The sequence below is a fragment of the Entelurus aequoreus genome, linkage group LG05 (genome assembly GCF_033978785.1).
Source record: "Entelurus aequoreus isolate RoL-2023_Sb linkage group LG05, RoL_Eaeq_v1.1, whole genome shotgun sequence".
In the NCBI taxonomy this organism is placed as follows: domain Eukaryota; kingdom Metazoa; phylum Chordata; class Actinopteri; order Syngnathiformes; family Syngnathidae; genus Entelurus; species Entelurus aequoreus.
This window is the reverse complement of record NC_084735.1, coordinates 16,297,128-16,310,908: the sequence shown is the minus strand read 5'-3', so window position 1 is coordinate 16,310,908 and position 13,781 is coordinate 16,297,128. Positions and strand designations below refer to the sequence as shown.

At 37.0% G+C, this 13,781-nt stretch overlaps 1 protein-coding gene across 1 annotated transcript in view; it reads left to right on the top strand.

Annotated features, from left to right (window-relative positions):
* The window catches only part of LOC133649628 (sodium channel subunit beta-4-like), a 43,484-nt gene extending 33,479 nt beyond the window's left edge, over window positions 1-10,005 (top strand). The window contains exons 5-6 of the mRNA XM_062046253.1: window positions 9,281-9,410; window positions 9,550-10,005. Of these exons, the coding sequence (XP_061902237.1) occupies window positions 9,281-9,410; window positions 9,550-9,661 (242 nt within the window). The 3' untranslated portion in view covers window positions 9,662-10,005. The remainder of the gene's footprint in view (window positions 1-9,280; window positions 9,411-9,549) is intronic.
* Window positions 10,006-13,781: the final 3,776 nt, after the last annotated feature.

The following is a 13,781-nucleotide window of genomic DNA, read 5'->3' as shown; positions in this document are numbered from 1 at the left end:
TGTAAAAATTAAGTTATCTAAGAGGGAAGGCAAAAGTATAATTGGACAAAGGGCTAGTCAGCAGTGGCAAATAATTTGAGAAAATGATGGAAAAGGAAGGCAGTTATTTTCTGTTCAGAACCAGGTCTGGGTTCCAAGATGGAGAATGGGTTGAACGGAAACACCAAGTAATAATGAGCAGAATTTGGATTGGGCATGGTTATTTAAATGATAAATTGTTTTTAATTGGGGAACACCCTACAGGAATGTGTGAACAATGTAGAAAAATTGGAAACACTAGACCATGATACAGAAACCAATGACCCTGACCTAGGCCAGAATGTCAGACAATCGTCCAGTGAGCGATAACCCCCCAAGCAGTTAACCTACCCTCAATTAGGTAACCCTATCGTTAGCATAGTTCTGTCCCTGTTTCAAAGCTTAAATGAAGCTGTCACAAGATCTATTGAAGTGCATGAGATAGAAGTGGTGTAAACTATAGCTATGCAAAGGGACTAGCATAAATTTAAGCAGAGAGAGTGTAACCCTGGTTAGGCTTAGAAAACAATATTATTTTATGTACACTCACCTTTCACTATTTGAGTAGCCTTTGTTCTGCCATTTGTGTACTGGTGAGCAATCTCTGAATCCGGGAACATATCCTTCATGGATTTGTTGAAAACATCAGTTAATTAGGACGTAATGTTGCTTGTGTCTAACAGCATAGCCAGCTCTGTATCGGCATAAATAACACCCTTGCGTCTCTATTTCGAAAGATGGCCCAAAATACTGGGTTTTGACTGGTGCTGAGTTTTCGCAGCCTCTTGCTTCTCTGACCGTTGATGTGTTTATATCCGTTCTTCCACCGTGTTCAAAGTCGGATCTGCAAAACTTGCAGGCAGCATACCCCTTTCCCTTTGAGCTGTCCTCGATGAATTTAAATTATTTTTTCCAATCGTTTTGGAATTTGTATGCTTATTTCCTTTTCTTACTTATCATGTCTGGGACATCCTTCTGCTCTGATTGCCGTGCTTGTAACCGTTAAAATTGTCCGGCCGGAAACGCCGCTCAGTGAAGGATGGTGAAGCATTATTGTTGTCGGGTGGAAATCTGGAGACATTTTTGAGAATGTTGGCCCCGGGAGATTTTGGGAGGGGTACCTAAATTCGTGACTCTCCGGGGAAAATCGAAAGTGTTGGCATGTACAGTATGTGTGGCATTGGGTTAGCATCTTTTATCGTGGCGCCATTCAGCTTCCTGCAATCGATGCAAAATCTGTAAGTGCTGTCCTTTTTACGCACCAAAAACAACAGGGTATAAACAACTTTAGCACTGTTAGAAATACACGCCACACTGTGAATCCACACCAAACAAGAATGACAAACACATTTCGGGAGAACATCCGCACCGCACCGTAACACAACATAAACACAACAGAACAAATACCCAGGACCCTTTGCAGCACTAACTCTTCCGGGACGCTACAAAATACACCCCCCGCTACCACAAATTTTTGGTCTTCAAAGAGGAAATGGACATCATAAAAGCTTTGCTAATGAGTGAAATGTCTGAACCAGAATATATAAACACTTTAGTGGCGACATTTTCAATAATGGCAAGTACCTTACATGTGAATTGTACTGGTTTGGGGTGGGCCTCATGAACAGAAGCAGGCACTTGGCCCTCAGTGCTTGCAAAACATTTGTTTCCCTGTTGGTTATGGTCGTCATTAAATGTCACATGCTGTCCTCTGTCATACTGTCTGTGTCTATCTGAGGGTGTAGTGCTTGACCTGTTTCTACCTGAGTTGTAGGGAGAGTCATGGTCATAGTCATGGTAGGGTGAAGATCGGACACCATGGCAATGAGATGACTGCCATCTGCCTGGGCTGTAAGGTCTGGAACGTCTTTAGTAGCTGAAGGTTTTGGAGTTCGCACGCGTCTGGCTGGCTGTTTTCGACGTGGGGCTGTCGAGTTTGGCGATCGCCTTGTGCAAAGCCAGCACATCTTTTTGTACTTTTTTGTACTTTTTTGGCTTCGCTGTGTCACTGTGCTGTGACACTTTGCAGCTTGTGTCAATCGGTACTGCGGGCTAGCACACCGAAGCCGGCTAGCATTAGCAGCCTGAGATACGGAGGTGGGATTTTTTCTTCTGTTGCTGGATGCGTCGGCAGATAGACCATTGTAATGCCTGCACCGAGGAAAAGCCTGACATCGGAGGAGTTCGAAGAGATGAGGCTCACACTCCACTTCCTATGCGGCGATATGACTGCGGTAAGAACACAGCAGGAGCAGCTATTGGGCCTGCTGGAGGAAGTAAAACAACTACGCCTCCAGAACTTGGAAAAAGACCGGCGCAATGTGGACCTGGAGCGGCGAGTGGATGAGCTGGACCAATACTCCCGCATGAATGATGTGGTCATCACCGGGCTCAAGATCAAGCCGCGCTCCTACGCGCGTGCGGTGGCCGCGGACAGCGGGAAGCCCAGCGTGCAGGAAACACAGTCGGTGGAGCAGCAGGTGGCTTCGTATCTCCAGAGCAGGGGAATAGAGATGGTCCTGGAGCACATCGAGGCTTGTCACCCACTGCCCATGAGGAACCAGAGACCACCAGCTGTCATCATGAGATTCGCAAACAGGAAAAAGAAAATCGCACTATTAAGGCAAGGATGCAAACTCAAAGGTACAGATGTTTTCATAAATGAACATTTGACCAAGAAAAATGCTGACATCGCAAGGATCGCACGACAACTTAAAAAGCAAAGCAAGATTCAACAAACCTGGGTAACGAACTGTAAGATCTTCATCAAATTAAATGGGACGCCGGAGGAAGCAAAAGTCTTGGTGATAAGTAACATAGAAGATCTTGATAAGTATTGACATTGATGCAGTACTTGGTATCAATGTAGCTTTATGATCTTTACATCATCTCAATGCTACCCACACCAAGAACACAGACCACACCAAGTATTGATATGGACATGTTACAGAAGATCCTACAACATCAACAAAAAGAACTGGACATTTGTGAGTATCAAGAGCATGCCACAACAGAGACTGATATGGAGATAAACCCTGATAATAATTTTTTCTCTGCGATTGTAAAAAACTAATTATTTTACCTGTGAACAAAATGAAAACAGTGTAAAATCAGATGATAGTCGTCAATAATACATTTCAATAGTCGAAGCATGTACACTAACTTTGAGGCTATCAAGGATTACTTTAAAGAATTTAGTCATCCATTTACTATTATTGCAATTACTGAAACATGGTTCAACAATGATAAAGGTATTGATTTTAGTCTGAATGACTATGAATTAAGATACATAAACAGAATAAATAAAATAGGAGGAGGGGTCGCATTGTACATTCATAAATCTGTTACATTTGAAGTTTTAACAAACATGACCATAGCAGTCGATGGATTATTTGAATGTTTAACAGTGGAAATCCTAAATGACAAAAAGACAAATATCTTCATGAGTTGTATATACCGGGCACCTGGTTCAAGCATAGAAACTTTCAATGAGTGGATGGGTAAACTATTTTCCTCTGTGAACCATAAAACCATGTTTATCTGTGGTGATTTTAACATTGATTTGTTAAACTCAACCAAGCAAAAACATGTTGATGACTTCATTGACACAATGTACAGCTTGTCTCTATATCCAACCATAACCAAACCAAGCAGAATAGCAACACATAGTGCCACAATCATCGACAACATTTTTACTAACATGGGAAATCAAGTCACCAGTGGCCTATTTATATGTGATATCACTGACCATTTACCTGTTTTTACTTTATATGACTGTCATCTCAAGAAAACCAAAGACACTGTGGCAAAAATCTCAAAACGAATAACAACTGTGGAAACAATCTGTGCCCTAAACAATAGTTTAGCAGTTCAGTATTGGACTTCAATTTACAGAGAACCAAATGTGGACAGTGCTTATTGTAATTTTTTAGACATCTTTATTTCCCTGCATAATAAACATTGCCCTGTGAAAGAATATTTTATAAAAGGAAAACATAAAAATAGCCCTTGGATCCCAAAAGGGATAATTAATGCCTGTAAAAAGAAAAACAATCTCTACAAACTGTTCATCAAAATAAAAACAAAAGAAGTCGAACAACGATACAAAAAGTACAAAAATAAATTAATTGATATTATAACAACAAGCAAACGGTTATGTTATCAAAAAAAACTATATGAAAACAAAAACAATATAAAAGGAACTTGGGATGTTTTGAATAGTCTAATCAAACAAGGATATTCAAAGTTTACATATCCTGATTACTTTATTGATGAAAACGGTGAAGATTATAATATGAGTAATGTAGTGAATAAGTTCAATAGTTTTTTTGTAAATGTTGGTCCTAAATTGGCTGTTGATATCCCAGACAATGGAGTTACAAAATCAACTATTGAACAGAATTCTTCGTCATTCTTCCTCTCAGCTACAAATGAGCAGGAAGTGACAAACATTGTGCGGAAGTGTAAAAGTAAATGCTCCACTGACTGCCATGATATCAACATGATATTGGTTCAAAAAGTTATACTGAATATTGTAAAACCTTTAACTTATATATGTAACCTATCATTCCAGACTGGCTGCTTTCCAAGTCAAATGAAAATCGCTAAGGTAACTCCGCTCTTCAAAAGTGACAGCAAACACGCTTTCACCAATTACACACCAATCTCTCTTTTGCCTCAGTTCTCAAAAATCTTAGAGAAACTATTTAACTCTCGACTTGAATCTTTTCTTGAGAAGCATCATATAATCAATGACGGTCAGTATGGTTTTAGGTCCAAACGAACAACCTCAATGGCGATAACTGAAGCCATTGAAGAAATTACTAATGCACTGGAGCATAAAAGATATGCAGTTGTTATTTTTATTGATCTAAAGAAAACCTTTGATACCATAAATCATTCAATTATACTAGATAAAATGGGAAGATATGGAATTAGGGGGCTGGCTGGTGACTGGTTAAAAAGTTATTTAACAGGGAGGGTACAGTTTGTTAAAATCGGTAAATTTTTATCTGATACTCTTGGCATTGCTTGTGGTGTCCCCCAAGGGTCCGTGTTGGGGCCAAAACTGTTTAATGTATATATTAATGATATGTTTAATACATCCAAAGTACTGAAATTTATACTATTTGCAGACGACACAAATATATTCTACAGTAGTGATGACTATAATGAGCTCATAAATATAGTAAACACAGAACTAAACATAGTAAAAAAATGAATGGACAGAAAAAAATTATCTTTGAATATAAATAAAACTAAGATAGTGATGTTTGGAAATCGCAACATAACGTCTGAACAGAAAATAAGTATTGATGGTACCCAAATTGAAATCGTAAATGAGAATACATTTTTGGGAGTAATAATTGATAGTAAACTATCATGGAAACCTCATGTCAGACACATTAAAACAAAAATCTCCAAAAGCCTCTCAATTATAAACAAAGCAAAACTATACCTCAATGAAAATGCACTCAGTTCTCTATACTGCACCTCGGTACTCCCATACCTTACATACTGTGTTGAAGTATGGGGGAATACTTACCACAACACAATTCATCCTCTGATCATATTACAGAAAAGAGCAGTGCGGATCATTCACAACGTTGGTTATTTAGAAAATACTCATAATCTGTTTATGCAATCAAAGTTGCTCAAATTTGATGACCTTGTTAAATATAATACATTAATAATCTTATATAAAGCATTTGAAAAATTATTGCCGCCTAATCTACTTTTTTTATAAGACGAGTGCAGGCTCATAACTTGAGAGGCTTTGGATATTTCTTATTGCCGAGAGCTCAAACCACTCGTAAATGTTTTTGTGTGTCTGTATGCGGAGTAAAACTATGGAACAAACTGGACTTACAACACAAGCAATGCAAAACTATTAATCGATTTAAACTATTATACAAACATGGGGTCTGGTTCAAATATAGAGATGCGGGTCTTTAATTTGACCTGCTGCTGTACTCTGTCTCAAAGTGTTAACATGTGCTCAATGTTTCCTTACCATTATTGCTATGTTGTCTATTACCATTATTGCTATGTTGTCTATTACCATTGTGGGTATATTCATTATTCCTACATTGTTGATACAAATTATTGTTACAGTGTAATAATTATTGTTACCTGTGGTAATGCCACTATGATACAACATCTGTATTGTGAATAATCACTGAATGGAGAACTGGTGGTGGGATTAAATAAGTTTTCTTCCCACTCCCTTTCAGGCAAAACTGGACAATCATGCAATACATACTATACATTACATTTTCCACTATATTTATTTATATTATGTGTTGTCAACCTCTTACTTTTTTATGTCATTGCCTGAAATAGATAAATAAATTAAATGAAAATGAAAAGAATTAAGGTATTGTCATGGCGGCGAGATGGAGATGATGGGAGTGTTGGTGAGTGTTGGAGATCACAGCGGTCAGGCAAACGTCTGGCATAGCTGTAATCACCGTTATAGTCATCATTACAATAACCACGAATATAAAGTAAAGTGTTTTTCTGACACGTAGCCGTAATTTCCGGACTATAAGCCGCACCTGACTATAAGCCGCACCAGCTAAATTTAGGGGAAAATACAGATTGCTCCATATATAAGCCGCACCCGACTATAAGCCGCAGGGTTTTGATGTGTAATTACCGTAGTATATAGGGGTTCCTGCTACCACGGAGGGGATTGTCGGGACAGACATGACTGTTTGGGAACGCAAAGCGTCCCATTTATTAACTATAAATCTTTCAATCATTCAATCAAACTTTCACATCTTTGACATGGCGAACAGCATTCGTGCAGAGTACAAATAATACAACGGTGCAAAGTAATACAAAGTGCTCGCCTGTACGTTATCAAAATAACCAGCCTACCGGTATATGAAAAGTCAGTCTTTAATCATTGTGTCATCGTCTTCCTCCTGCGTACTAAAACCACCGAAATCCTCTTCGTCGGTGTCGGAGAAGAACAGGCAGTATATAAGCCGCACCCTTGTATAAGCCGCAGGGACCAGAATGAGGGGAAAAAGTAGCGGCTTATAGTCCGGAAATTACGGTAATCAGTTGTGGACAGACGAAGCCCCCATACTGCAGGTCTCGCGAGCGTGTGCGCTCATGCGGCAGCGGAAATAGATTTAACACAGTTGTGTAGATATCACGATTGATGACTTGCCTGCTGATGGCATCAATGTGATACCAGTAAAAATTAAACGTGTCCTCTTCACTTTATCGCAACATATTACGATGTGGAACATGCTTTACGTTTACATTCTGGTTTTTACAGTGACTTCCTTATCTCAAAAAGAAAAGCATTTGATTGGCTGTGCTTCATAACTAATTGCCACCTCTCTTTCTTAACTATGCTGTTAAAGAGCTTTGGAGATTTTCCAAACTTGTCCCACCCATCGACAAGGCAAAATTAAATATGATTGGTTTTCGTTTCTGTCAACATGTTTGTCTCTTTTTTACCCTTAACTAAAATGTCAGTTAATTGTTTTAGTGTCTTAGTCAACATGCCTTTATTTTGATTAAATATCGTATTATTTTTACCTGCTCAGATGTAAAAATAACTAAATTAAATTAAACAGCTTCCAGCCCACGGCGGGCACGGCTGACTCTGTGGGCGGGGATGGCAACAACAACAAAAAAACAACAGACTTACGTCAGCAAGTATGAAAAATACAAATATGATAACAAAACGTTTAAAGAAGAACCAGTTACTAATGTTATGTTCGGCGGGGAAGGAGACGACACAGCAACAGGAGTAAAGCTCAACAGTTTTGTTTGAGCTTGATGATGCGGTGGCGTGTGTACGCTACTGTGTATGTTTGCAGGACTATGTGAAGCGTTACAATGAATATTTACCAGTGGTTGTTGTAAGTGCGTGTTAAGTGAGAAGGCGACCAGTCCAGTAGGGCAAGGCAGGTAGGAGAATCCGTGATACAAGCAGGGGTACGTGGGGCTGAGAGGGGCGTCAAGAGGTCCGAGTCCAAAGTGGGGGTCGAGGATCGAGGGAGGCAGTCAGAATCCAGAGGGGTCCAGAGAAGCGAGGCGCACAGCTCACTTCCAAGGCAACGGAGGGAATTCTGGGGAAAACAAGAGAAGCAACAAGGACAACTGAGCACAAGGTCGGAAGGTCACTTGGAGCGAGCAAACAAAGGTGAGGAGCCAGAGACGAAAGCTTACTGCAAGCAGCGACTACGTTCCAGCGTTGGTTCTCTGGACACGCTGGCTTTTATGGGGAGTGGTGTCATCAGCAGCAGGTGTGTCGATTGATGATTGCGCACAGCTGTGCCGGCGCGTGGCAGCAGAAGCAGAGTGTGTATGGGCGTGTCCTGCGGCGCGTGCTGACGAAAGAGCAGCTGACTGTGCACGCACCGTAACAACACCAAAATGACAATTAACATCAGTGCACTACAAATGGAACTGGGGGTGGGGGAGGATAAGTTAATATATGTTTGATGACGTGTAATTGCATGCATGATTGTATGTATGTATGTATAGTATATGTGTATGTATGTATTTAGGTATGTATGTATGTTCACAGTGAATTATGAAAAAACTATATAATAAGTGTCAATATTGTCAGCCTTAGAGGGGTCCTTTAAAGGGGGGTGCTGCAGTTTGTGAAAATAAAGAAAACACAACGGATTTTCAGTTTTTACGTTGTGAGTAAACACGAGAAACCACGCTAAAAATACTGAATGCTAAAAATACTGCCTTTAGTGAGTAGGGGAGCCCCCAGCTTTATCATGTTGTGTGAGGGGCTACTCACTTTGCCACAAAAATAGATTTCAGAATAATTTTCCACAAAATGTGAACTATTTTTGTACATAAGGTGTAATCCAACACTTAAAAACTCTTATTTGCATAATACATATATTGTGGTAAATAACTGTTGGCCAGTTGATGCTTAAAAAGTATTCCAATAGTACAATCAGTAATATTATTCGTATTCTTAATATTAACCTTATTTACATGGCCACTTGTTGCCAGTAAGAATTTGAAGGGCTCAACAAAATTACCCCATAGATCGATGACAAATTTACCAACTATTAGGGGCAGAGACAGGAAGTCAGAAAAACACTAGAAAATTACTAAGAATTATCACTATAAAGATAATGAGACACATTTTATACATTGTAATAAATAGAAAGTAGCAGGCCCCACGAAGGCTTCTTGTGACACAATCCAGACCATGTCATTAATGTTGTTAAGGATGTTGTCTGTGCAGTGACTCCTGTGTTGTTTGCAGTGAGGGAGGTGGACAACACGCTGACCATCATGATTGCCTCAGCAGTGGGTGGAGCCATCGCACTGCTCATGGGCTTCATGCTGCTGAAGAACTTCACTCTCTTTGTTCTTTCCAAGCTTGAGGAGAAAAAGTGAGTGGTCGCTAAACATTTACGTCATTTTCTGACAAGCAATGAAGTAAGCGAAGTTCCTGAAGTTCGAGATACTGTTAATGTTTTTTTTTTCTGCATCCTTTTACCTTTTTATCCTCATCCTCAAACCCGCGAGAAGTAAGGAGTGCCTTGTAACTTCATCAGGGATCGACAACACAGACAACGGCCTCTCAGGATCCAAAGTGGATTCGAAACCCAAAACACCAAAACAACCAAACACCAAGAAATAAGGATGCGCATGTATTCTAAACCATAGGAGTGCTTTTATTTATGCGCCTTCATCAATAGAATTCTACTGTACAAGCCCACCAGGTATGCACAGTAATAATGTCATAGTGTTTGAAAAACATGCTTTTGTCTTATGCGCACTAAAAAAATAACCAAAGACAAGTAACTCACTATTTTTCACCTTTAATATTTCATTCTATTAGCAATTATCCTACTTTCATTATACACAAATGTATTTAATTTTTACACACATTTAATTGATACCATAAGCACCAAAGTGCATCTTTGATTTGTGCCTTTTCTGTGTGCGGCACAAATCAAATCAAATCATTTTGGTTCCATTTTGCTCCCCAAAAATTACAATATTGACCCAAATAGGAGACGACAGTTAATATAAGATGTTTTTCAAAATAATATTCATAAAGAAACAAATAATGCAACAATATTAGTCGTGCAAGCAATAGCCAAGTACAAACTTGATAACGTACTCAAAGACAAACTTGTCACAGAGTGAAATTAACTGGGTGGGTCACTAAACAGAACACTAACTTGACTTACGGTGTGAACAAGAATGACACACAACACAACGCGTAACAGGTAAGTTGAACACACAAAAGGCCTGATCTACTAAGATCCCAAATAACATGTGCTACAAAATTGAGCGTACTATTAGGGGCCGTGTTTGGGGTGATCTACTCAGACTGCATGTACAATTGATAACAAGAGCAAAGGTGGTGCAGACCGCTTTGTCACTATGGAGACACTAATTTCCTGTATAAACTGGTATTGTGCTCCAACTTGTGATATTTTGCTATGCTGTGGAACATTTAGTACACACATATATGTTCTACCTTTTCTGGCAATATAGAAGTGCAATCTAGACAACATAACCTATTTTTAGCATGCCGAGGGTGCCCTCTGGTGCTGTGCCAAAAACACCGCCAAGTGATCCAGATGCAAGAAAATACATGTTTTAAGAGATTATTTCATTTTCATATAAAACGAATGCCATTTATTTGACAAAATGCCAGCAGGCCCCAAAGCAAATCAATTTCATTTTGTTTGGTGTCTACTGGCTCCAATCAGCCCCTGAAGTCATCGAGCAGTTAAAAAAATGATATTGCTAAATAGACAGTATGTTTGATATTGTAAGTTCTGACAGTCCAAATATGTCAGCACGCATACAGATGGATTCTCTCTCCATCGTCTGTTATTGCAGCCCAATCTCTTCCTTTCTCACAGCCATGTGTGCGTAACTGTGCCAGTTTGTACATACCTTCCAAAAAATATAGACATAACAGTGTCCGCAAACACTTTAAGGCTTGATAAATCACACTCATAGCGCTAAATGATTATGTTTGCATCACCTCCTATGTTCTGATAATCAGCACATACATGAAGACAAACACGCTAAAGGGATTGCACTCTCTATTTTGCTCATTTAACAAACACAATCCTCGGCACAGAAGCTTAGTAGATCAGCTTTGCGTGTGCTATCAAGTTTGCACGTCTTTAGTACATCTAAACCATTAGTAGATCAGGCCCACGGAGAAACTACTACTACCGTGGGGAATAACAAGCAACAACTTAGCACAACAATCCTGTTACTTACTAAAGCTGTGATACTTGTGCTTTCATCCTTTAGTCTGGACAAACAAATATACATAAATTAATCAGACTAAAGGCTGCACAGGGAAAACCATATGCGTAAAGTAAGGACATGATCGAATGACAGAATGTCTGCAAGGTTGAATACATTGATTATTTTTATTTTCTACTATTTTAACCAGCTCAGATTTAAGGAAAAGCCTCTAAAACACAGTTTTAATGAGCAAGTTGACTGCAAGGCACCCATTTTTGAATGCTACACAAACCGAAGACACGGGCCAGCATTAAAATTACAACAAAAAGCATACTGAAATTTTAAATATATAAAATAAATTGTGTCTGAAGGGCTGTCTCTCTGCGCCACTCACTCTCTGTTAGTGTGACTGATTTATTCATACACTATGGAGAGTTATTGGTTTGAACTGTATAAACCTGTATAGACCTGTCTTTTTCAGAGGAGTTTTCAAGGGAAACATTTTGAGGTTAGTATACCATCTGAAATTCAGGTCAATATGGAACTTCAGTAGCTTAATATGAACACTAAGTGATACCCCCTGTCAAAAACTATTTAATCAGTATTTTATTGTGTGAGCTATCACATTGTCTAAATTCTTGTTGTACTGTTAATGGGCCATTCCAACAAATCACTTCAATTTGCTTGTTGGGGATTTCAAAATAATCAGATTTTTTCTTTTATGACCTCTAAATGTAATGATACTCATATTGAATTACTTAAATATGTATTTGCCCATCTAAAGCAACTTTACTTCATTTTTTTACCAGGTTCCTAAGCTGAAAATTACTCATTTGTGTAACAGGACTGAAAGTAACAGGAGTGAGTTTTTAAGCTTAGAATTTGCAAATACATTAAATATAGCTACACAGCATTTATGCAATTAGCTTGTTGACAATAAATAACATTATTATTAGCTTATGCAGATTATATTAATTCTAAAAAAAAGTATTTCAAAAATTATCTAATAAAAGTAATGTAGGTAACAGGACTGGGCTAATATATTAACCCCCAGTCGTAGTGAAATATAACTGAATATACAGAAAAATTAATGAATGAACTATACTTTTGGCCGTCTCATGGCCTGTTGAGCGTAGGTGATTTTTGAGGGCCACATCACAATTATGGCTGCCCTTAGCGGGCCACCAATGATGTGGCAGACCATGTTAAACGACTTGGACGACCACATTAAACGACCCGGAAGACCACATTGAATGATGTGGAAGACCACTTGAAATGACCCAAAAGACTACATTGAATGATGTGACGGCCACATTAAATGATGTGGAAGACCACTTTATATGATATAGAAGACCAAATTAATTGATGTGGCGCACCACATTAAATGATGTGGAAGACTACTTTAAATGATGTAGAAGACCACTTCAAATGACCCGGAAGACCACATTGAATAATGTGATGGCCACATTAAATAACATGGCGGACCACGTTAAATGATGTGGAAGTAGACCACATTAAATGATGTGGCAGACATGTCCTGTGTACCATGTGACTCGTAGAACATTCCACATGTTTTATGTAATATGTTAATGTAACAGCAATGAGTTAAAACCAAGTGGTGCGACTTAAGTTACAATTTTATCGTGATTGTTTTTTTTATTTGGAAAAGTTGAGATAAAGAATAAGACAGATTTTTAAAAGATATATATATATATATATATATATATATATATATATATATATATATATATATATATATATATATATATATATATATATATATATATATATATATATATGTATATACCGATATATATATATATATATATGTATATACCGATATATATATATATATATGTATATACCGATATATATATATATGTATATATATATATATATATATATATATATATATATATATATATATATATATATATATATATATATATATATATATATATATATATATATATATATATATATATATATATATATATATATATATAAATATATACATATACCGGTATATACATATATATATATATATATATATATATATATATATATATATATATATATATATATATATATATATATATATATATATATATATATATATATATATTTATATATATATCTTTTAAAAATCTGTCTTATTCTTTATCTCAGACATGTCCTGTGTACCATGTGACTCGTAGAACATTCCACATGTTTTATGTAATATGTTAATGTAACAGCAATGAGTTAAAACCAAGTGGTGCGACTTAAGTTACAATTTTATCGTGATTGTTTTTTTTATTTGGAAAAGTTGAGATAAAGAATAAGACAGATTTTTAAAAGATATATATATATATATATATATATATATATATATATATATATATATATATATATATATATATATATATATATATATATACCGGTATATATATATATATATATATATATATATATATATATATATATATATATATATATATATATATATATATATATATATATATATATATATATATATATATATATATATATATATATAT